At 47.1% G+C, this 9,098-nt stretch overlaps 1 protein-coding gene across 3 annotated transcripts in view; it reads left to right on the top strand.

Annotated features, from left to right (window-relative positions):
• The window catches only part of MTF1 (metal regulatory transcription factor 1), a 50,465-nt gene that overhangs the window by 35,085 nt on the left and 6,282 nt on the right, over nt 1-9,098 (top strand). For all 3 annotated transcript variants that reach the window (XM_006158586.3, XM_006158585.3, XM_014591622.2), the window contains 2 exons: nt 7,676-7,778; nt 8,379-8,974. In XM_006158586.3, coding sequence (XP_006158648.1) covers nt 7,676-7,778; nt 8,379-8,974 — 699 coding nt within the window. The remainder of the gene's footprint in view (nt 1-7,675; nt 7,779-8,378; nt 8,975-9,098) is intronic.

Here is a 9,098-nt window from a genome sequence, read left to right as displayed (position 1 = left end):
CGTGAAACAGTGTTCTCCAAGTGTGGTTAGAATCAACTGCAGCACTTCTAAAAATGTAGGCTCTTAGGCTCCCCCAAGCCTACTGAGTCAGTCTGTTTATGAGTGGTGTGTGAATCTGCTTTTTATATAAACACCCCAAGTATTGGGTTCTCCTGGTTTAGATGGCAGAGTTGCTTTTAGGAGACCAACCTTCCTACAGAAAACAATTGTAAATGCTAGACAGAGTGAAAAGGATAGCCTGTGAAGGCACCACTGAGCAACCGAGTAAGCAGAAGGAACCTTGGAAGAAGAGATGGCTTGGAAAATGATAAAGGCGCTGGGCAAACTAGCGGGCTTCCCGGCTTCCCCACCTTAGGCAGCCCCAGGCCCCCATTGGTACCAGTGGCCACATTCAGTAAAAACCAAGTCTTACTGCTTGGATAACCAGAAGGCAGAGCTCAGGGACACAGTACCTGGAAAATAAAGGGGGGAGGTTGCCTGGAGAGAACGAAGGTGATGCTGCTGCGTACTGCACAGGAGACGGACTTAGCGGGATGTTCAGACGAACCGCCACTCCTCCGGGAAGTGTCACGGCCTCCGGAGTCTCTACAATATGCCATTGACATTGTCCAGAGCAACTGAAGAGCAGTCAGCACTTGAGGAAATAGGCAATCATGACCTCTACTCAGGAGAAAAGGCAATCTGTGGAGACCACCCCCAAGATGACCCATTTGTTGGTAGAATTATTCTGAGGACAAGGATTTTAAAATAGCTATTATATGCTCAAGTACACAGAAGAGTATACATGTTATATATTGAACAAATAGTAAATCTCAACAGAAAAAGAGAAAGTATTTAAAATAAAAAACAAATTGGGACCAGCAGTTAGCGTAATGGCTATATCGCTAGACTCCCATGTAGTCGACCGCGGTTCGAATCTTGGACCCAGTGGCTTAAACTCACGCCAGGCACTTGTGCGTGTGTGCCACCTCAAGATTCCAAGAGGAGAATGGAGGAGAAGGGATTGCGGTGGGGCCATCTCCCCTGGGGGATGATTTCTCACTTGCTGTCTCTCTGTCTCTGGTGAGTGCATGTACACTGTAGCAAAAACCTCTGAAAAAAAACTTTTTTAAATGAAAAAAAAAAAAAAAAAAAAAAAGGGAAATAACCCTTGAAAAAAAATTTTTTTAAAAAAAAAAAAAAAAAAAAAAAAAACAAGTGGAAATCCAGAACTGGAAAGTATAGCTGAAATAAATTCACTTGAGGGCCCAGTCCCATGGCCTGGTGGTTGAGGAAGCTGAATCCCACATGGCCAACCAAGTGGTTTGGATCCTGACCTTGGCAGCCTGAAAACAAGCAGGTACTTGTGTGTGCATGCCCAGATCTCAACAGGATGGAGAGACGGAGACGGGACTGCAGTATGACTTTAAAGCATAACCAGGTGCATGTGCATGCATACCCCAAATCTCGATAGGACGGGGAAATTGAGAAGGGATTGTGGTGTGACCATGCCTCATGGTAAGGTGCTTTCTCCCTCTCCTGCTGTCTCTCTGGCAAATGCACACTCATGCCCTCTGGCAAATTAGGGGGGGAGGGGACAGACATAAAGTGCTTGTAAAAAGAGAAGCCTTTGAGCCAGCCCCTTATTGCAGTGATTATGCCCTGTGCATAAGCCATAAGGAGCTGGATCCCGCATGGCTGACTGCAGTTCAAATCCTGACCCTGGTGACTTGAGAAATACATGTGAGTGCTTGCCGTAAATCCCGATGGGATAGAAAACTAGAGAAGAAAGGATTGCAGTGTGACCACACCCTTTTGAGGTCTTCCCTGGGTCTTCCATTTCTCCCTCTCTGACTTTCCCCTTTCAGTGAGCATGCAGACCCTCTGGTAATAAAAACAGATAGACAGATAAGCAGACACCTTTCTACCACAGTTTATATCAAAAAGAAGCTTGAGCCCTTGGAGTATAATTATATATTATGCTCAGATACACAGCATTATCCCATATATGGAAATTATTTTTAGTCTTTCAAACAAGGCAACAATTCCTTGAAGCAATAGGATTGATTTTGGTTTGCTTAAAAAAAATTAGGACTTGATAACATCAAAGGTAGATTAGCATAAGATCATCATTTCTCAGGTTCTGAGCAGCCATAGGTGTGTGTGTACCCTCGGAAGGAACTTCAGTTCACTAAGACCGATTTTTTTTTTTTAATTTTTTTTTTTAAAAGAGATTTTTGCTATAGGGTGTGCGTGCTTGCCAGAGAGACTGAGAGAGACAGAAAGTGAGGAACCCCCCCCCCAGGAGGGATAGCCACACTGCAATCCCTTCTCCATTCTCTCCTCTGGATTTTGGGCACACACACACATGCTTCCACCATTAGTTTTAAGCTACTGGGCCTGGGACTCAAACGATGGTCGACTACAGGGAGTCCAGCGACATAACCATTATGCCATCTGCTGGTCCCCACACTGATTGTTAAGAGGGGTTGCAGCTGCTGTGGGAGGGCCTGTGGGCCTTCGGGCTGCTGAGCTCCAGGATCCATCCTGATCCCTGCTTGCTCCCAGCGTGCTGCTTTTCTCTGCTGTTGTCTCCACGCACCGGGGCCTCAGCCTGCTATCTCCTCGCTCTTAGGAATCATTCCCACTCACTTTGCCCTGGAATTTTTGACCTGAAACCTGACAGTGGCTTTTTTTTTTTTTTTTTTTTTAAGAGAAAGAGAGAGATTTTTGCTATTGGGCATGTGTGTTGTTGAAGAGACAGAGAGAGAGGAAAGTGAGAAATCACTCCCCCAGGGGGGCTGGCCATGCTGCAGTCCTTTCTCCTCCAGTATCCTGTCAGGGTTTTGGGCACGCATGCACATACACCTGGCATAAGTTTCAAACTGCTGGGTCTGGGACGTGAACCATGGTTAGCTATGTGAGAATCTAGCACTTTAACCACCATGTGTAAAGGTGTGTGTGTGTGTGTGTGTGTGCACGCGCGTGCATGCGTGCAGTGGGGAGAAAGTGCACAGAGCAGATTACTCCATCAGTGGAGCTGTCACGTGAGGAGAGATGTGTGAATGTTTTTGTTTTCTAGAGGAAAGGAAGAGGGACCAACAGTTAGTGTAATGGCTACGTTGACGGACTCCCAGGTAGTTGACTGTGGTTCAGGTTCTGGACCTGGTGGCTTAAACTCACACTGGGTGTGTGTGCATGCGTGCCCAAGAATGGAGGAGAAGGGATTGCGATGTGACCATTCCCGCGGGAGGTGATTTCTCACTTTCTGTCTCTCTGTCTCTCTCTGTCTGTCTGGCGAGCGCACGTGCCCTACAGTGAAAACCTCTCAAAAAAAAAAAAAAGGAAAGGGAGAGCTATTATCTGGAAGGAAAGATAGGAGCTACCCCTTAGGCAGGGCAGCCCCTCCAGAGCTTTATACTGAGGTATCGTACACGTAATGTATACAGACGTGCATATATACACACATACATATGTATCATACACCACAGGTGAACAGCTTGGTGAGTCATCACAGTGCAACATTGTGGACCCAGCACCAGATCAAGAAAGTTCCTCGTACCCCACAGCCCCTGCCATGCCCCCGGCAGTGACCACTATCCTTCTAACAACTCAGATTAGTTTGTCCTGTGTGTGTGTGCTTTTTTTTATTTTTAATTTAATTTTTAAAAATTTTGCCAGAGGGTACATGAGCTTGCCAGACAGAGGCAGGGCGACAGAGAGAGAGAAGAACAAAGGAATCCCTAGTGGGCCGTAGTCGTGCTGTAATTCTCTCTTCCATTTCTCTGTCCTGTTGGGATTTGGGGCACACATGCACAAGCATCTGACATGCTTCTCAAGCTCCTTTGGCTGGGATTCAAACCATGTGACCTGCCACGTGGATCCTGTTCCCATGATTACTTGGGACCGGCCGTGTTGTGTGCTTTTTTGTTTGTTTGTTTTTCTAACCAACTGAATTTTATTTGTTGTATAAACCAAACCACCTAACATCTTTCAGGTGAAAAAATACTAAATTTGAATAAAGATACTACAAAATGAATTAGAGCCCAATAAAAATTAGCTTTGGGGAGGGAACATAATTCTACTCAATTAAGGCAAACATGTTTATAGACCACCCATTAGTTTATTTTTAACACGCATCATGCCATGAATTCATAGGGAATAGGTTCCAGTAGCTCAGGCTCCTTTCCACTGGTTCTCATAAAGTGTGCTTCTCTGGGTGGAGCAGGCTGGTGCTTCAGTGAGACCCAAGTACCTTTCTCTTTGGCTTCTTTCTTTTTCTGGTCATTTTTCTTTAAACGTTTTAGGGAACCGTCTCTGCTCTTAGAATGCTTAATATGCTCAATACCCACATGAATTCTCTTGGCAAGAATCTTGCCCTTGCTTGTTTACAATAATGCCAACAGCATGCTGGGTACCATTAAAGACTCTTCCAGTTTTGCCTGGTAACATTTGTGGGGCATTCCTTTTTGAGCAGTACCCCTTCCCTTGATGTCTACATTTCACCTTTCTTGTAGATTCGCATATATGTTGCCAAAGGAACCACTCCATGTTTTCTAAAAGACCTGGAGATTTTTTTTCTTTCCCTCTGTGTTCATCAATTTGGTTAACTGCTGGAAGATGGCGCTTCCCTGCTCTGTGCTTTTGTGACTGGAATCTCATACTTGTTTGTGTTTGGCTTTCTTCTCACACTGTGTGTAAGAAATTAATTCACGTTGTTACATTTAGTTATAGATCATCCATTCTGTTATCAAATAGTATCATAGTACACCAGATGAAGACGCCACAATGTATTCTTTCTCTTGGGTGTTCAGATAGTTCCTAGTTTAGAACTATGACAAGTAGTGTAGTTGTCAGCACTTTTGTATAGCTCGTTTAGGGTACCCAGGCCCATTCCTTTTTTCTTCCAGCATTAGTGAGGTATCATTGACAAATATAGCCTGTTCCTTTTTTTTTTTTCCCTCCCTTCTTTTTGCTAAAGGTGTATGTGCTTGCCAGAAAGAGGGAGAGGAAAAAACCACCCCATGGGGAGTGGTGGTCATGCCACAATCCCTCCTACTCCATCTTCTCCTTCTCTTTGGACTTTGGGCATGTGCATACATGTACTGAACATGTTTTTCAAGCTGCTGGGTCTGAGACCCAGACTACACAGTTGGCTACATGGGCTCTGGCTCCTTTAGCTAGGCTACAGAGCTAGCCCCAAGCCTGTTCCTTTTAATGATGTTACTACTGAAAATGACTTATAAACAAGTAGAGCAAAAACAATAGTCATGAAGAAGTTGCAAACTTACAGTTTGGTGGTTGTTAGCCTTCTGTTTGTAAGAGTGGTTTATAGTCAGCACTTCAGAGACATCAACCCAATAGAGACTGTCAGACATAGCATGCAGTAGGGTAAGCTGTTTCAGTCGTGTTTGAGTTGTGCATGTGGATGAGAGTGTAATACCCATATGTGCTGTATACAGACAGGCGCTCATGTGCGGTACGTATGCTATACATATGTACACACACAAGAACCTAGGTGTGTCTGTGTTTCTTGTGCAGTGCGTTTCCTGCTTGGCTTCACAACGAGAAGTTTGGAGGCCACACTCACAGCCTGTGAGCCCTCATCCCCTCTGGGCTGGAAGCTGGAAACCCCACGGGTGCCAGCCTCGGCTTCTGCCACATAGGCAGCCAGAATCACGGAGCTTGCCTTCCTCACTCTCTCAGCTGGTGGAGTCGTGACAGAATAGCTGGCCGCTCTTGGCATCAGAGGGCAGTTTCACAGCCAAGGCGCTCTAGCTTGTGAACAGCCCCGTTCCCCACCATCCTGGCCAGCGCCAGTGCGATCCTGGGAGTTCTCCCTCCCAGAGCAGAGTTGTTGCCAAAGAACCTTAAAACACATACCGGCGCTGGGACAAATCTGGTCTGAACAGAGGTGTTACTGTGACCTATACAGTGCTTTTAAATTATTTTCAGTTTCTTGCCAGTTGGATTTACATTAAAGTCCATATTTTGGCACTTTTTAAAATTTTTACATTTTGTATCGGGCATGCGTACTCAGTAGAGAGAGCAAAAGAAGGGGACAGAGAGACCACCCCCTGGAGGGGGGAATGGCCATGGTTCTCTTCCATCCCCCTCTCGGGATTTGGGGCACACATGTGTCTATGCCTGGTGTGTTTTTCAAGCCACTGGGTCTGGGACTTGAACTCCTCAGTCCGCCATGTAGGATCCAGCTGCTTTAACCACCATACCACTGGCTGGCCCCACACTGTAGCCCTTGAGCTCCACTAACTCCTGGCCTGCAGCCACGTGGCAGCCATCAGCTGAAGCCCTTTGGATGCCCAGGGCTCCCTCTCCCTCCCTGCCCCTTCCCCTAGCTTGGCTGCTTACCCGGACTTCTGTAGACAGTCGCTTTTGTCACTCCTGCCCTACAGAAAGCAGGGGTGGAGGTGGACAGCAGGCAGACTGCTGAATAAAGGACCATATAGTAGTTTTCCCCTCCCTGTCACTGAAGTGAAGAGTGGGCCTTTTAGTTAGTGCCTGTCAGCTGTCAGGTCCTCAGGGCATGATGTTGGAATTTTTCCCTTCACATTTTATCTTTTTCTCATGCCTTTGGCCTTTAAGTATAAGGCTGTCATTATTGTTTGTCATCGTAAGTTGCTTTGTATTGTTTATTACCATGTGTACGAGCTAGAAAGTCATAGATACACTCTGTACTGACCTTGGGAGATAAGCACGGTAGTTAAACACACGAGAAGCAAGTCCCAGCATAACAGATACTATACAATCCTATTTTCTGTAGAGTTTGTTCTTTTAGAGCAGGCGTCAGCAAGCTCTTTCTGGTAAAAGGCCAGATAGTAAATATTTTAGGCTTTGTGGACAACGTGGTCTCTGTCACAACTCCTCAGAACTGCCGTTGTCTCATGGAGTGGCATAGACAATATGTACAAATGAATGTACCTCTGCTCACCACTTTTTTCCCAAGTTTTCGCTATAGGATGCGTGCTCACCAGAGAGAGCAAGGAGCCATCCTCTGGGGGATGACCCCATCACGGTTCCTTCTGCGTTCTCCTCTCGGAATTTGGACACACGCCCACGTTCCCAGTGTGTGTTTCAGTCCAGGACTCAGACCGCACAGCTGGCCACGTGGAAATCCAGCACCTTACCATCCACCCACTTCCTGGGCCCTGTTTCAATAAAATTTTATCACAGAAACTGTATTTACAAAACCAACTTGCAAGTCCCATTTGGCCAGCTCCTGTTTTAGAGTGTTTGAGGACCCAAATCTTCAGTGTCTGAGGTTGGAAATAGGAAAAGATAGAAACAGGAAGCATAGAGCCAGCCAGGGGTGCGGTAGTTAAGGCTGTCGAATCTCACACGGCCACCTGCACAGTTCCAGTCGTGGACCCGGTCACTTTGAAAACATGGCAGGCATATGTGTGTGTGCCCAAAATCTGGAGAGAAGAGTTGGAGATAAGGACTGCGGCATGGCCGCCTCCACTGAGGGGGCAATTCTTCACTGCCCTCTCTCTGTCTCTCCTTCCGTCTCCTTCCCTCTCTGGTGAGTGCACGCCACCTATAACAGATTTAAAAGAAAAGAAAAGAAACGAAACAAGAAGTATAGCAAAAGTGTTGTTTGGCTGCTCTGGACACACTCTCTCATGGTGGAGGACTGTCTCAGGAGAGTAAGTGCCCCGTCTTTGTCTTTCTCCACCAGACACAGGGCCAGGACCTCAGCACAATTTCACCAGCAATCATTTTTGAATTAATGTTCCCGAATCCAGATGACACAGCAATTCAGGAAGATCCTCAACAGACAGGTTTGTCATTCCGCCCCTCCTCCTGCTCTCAGCTCAGCTTTGGGGAGAGCTCCCGCTCACTGGTGTGGACTGAGAGGCATAGAGGAGTGTTTCCATTGGCTTAAATGAAGAGGGCTTTCTGTCAAAGGTCAGGAAAGTATGGGCCTTTCAGTTCCCTTCCATCTTTCCCCCTACTCACCCAGCTCCAGAAGAAGAGGGTTTCCTTTTCCAGAATCTCTTGTTGGCTTTTAGAAGAACGGTCGGGGCTGTGGGCCTTCTTCTGATGACAGGTTCATACACCAGCTTCGAGTGGGAATCTGTCCATAGTTTCATGATGCAGAAAGTGTACTCACTGGCTGTGCCCTAAAAAAAAGTACATCTAGTCTCTTCCAGAAAAGCCCTAGGATGTTTTTCTGATGGTTTGAAAGTAAGGTTGGTCCTGACACCTGGTACTTTGACCACAGGTGTCATCAGATGAAAAAGCAAAAAGCCAGCCTCTCCCAGTGAGGGACTCGGCCCCGACGGACAGTCGCTGCCTTTCCTTAGCCCCAAAGCTGTGTATCTGTGGCTCACCGAAGGCGTGGGATTTGTATATATGTTTCTATTTCTTTTTCTTGCCAGCTGCCTTGATTGAAAGTTTTAATGGTGATGCAGAGTCAGTCAGTGATGTTCCGCCACCCACAGGAAATTCAGCATCTTTATCTCTTCCACTTGTACTGCAGCCCGGCATCTCCGAGCCACCCCAGCCTCTACTACCAGCCTCAGCTCCGTCTGCTCCTCCGCCTGCTCCCTCCCTAGGAACTGGCTCCCAGCAAGCTGCATTTGGCAACCCCCCTGCTCTCTTACAACCTCCGGAAGTGCCTGTTCCCCACAGCACACAGTTTGCTGCTAATCATCAAGAGTTCCTTCTGCACCCTCAGGCCCCGCAGCCCATCGTACCAGGACTGTCTGTTGTGGCTGGGGCTTCTGCGTCAGCGGCGGCAGGGGCAGCACCCGTGGCAGCACCAGCCCCACCACCAAGTACTACTGAGCCCCTGCCAGCCATGGTCCAGACTCTGCCCCTGGGGGCCAACCCTGTCCTAACTAATAACCCCACGATAACCATCACCCCAACTCCCAACACGGCTATCCTGCAGCCCAGCCTAGTCATGGGAGAGCAGAAATTACAGTGGATATTAAATGGTGCCACCGGTTCACCACAAAACCAAGAACAAATTGTAAGTATTACATACAAACGTGCCCAGTGGGTGAGATATGTTTACAGAGGTCATGTGTTCAGAGGGTTTTGCTTTTTGAAAGGAAAATGGCTGTCATACCTCTGCTGAACCATGTAGCTCCCCC

This window comes from Tupaia chinensis, unplaced genomic scaffold (genome assembly GCF_000334495.1).
Source record: "Tupaia chinensis unplaced genomic scaffold, TupChi_1.0 Scaffold000604_1, whole genome shotgun sequence".
Classification (NCBI taxonomy): Eukaryota; Metazoa; Chordata; class Mammalia; order Scandentia; family Tupaiidae; genus Tupaia; species Tupaia belangeri.
This window is presented reverse-complemented; position numbering and strand designations above follow the sequence as displayed.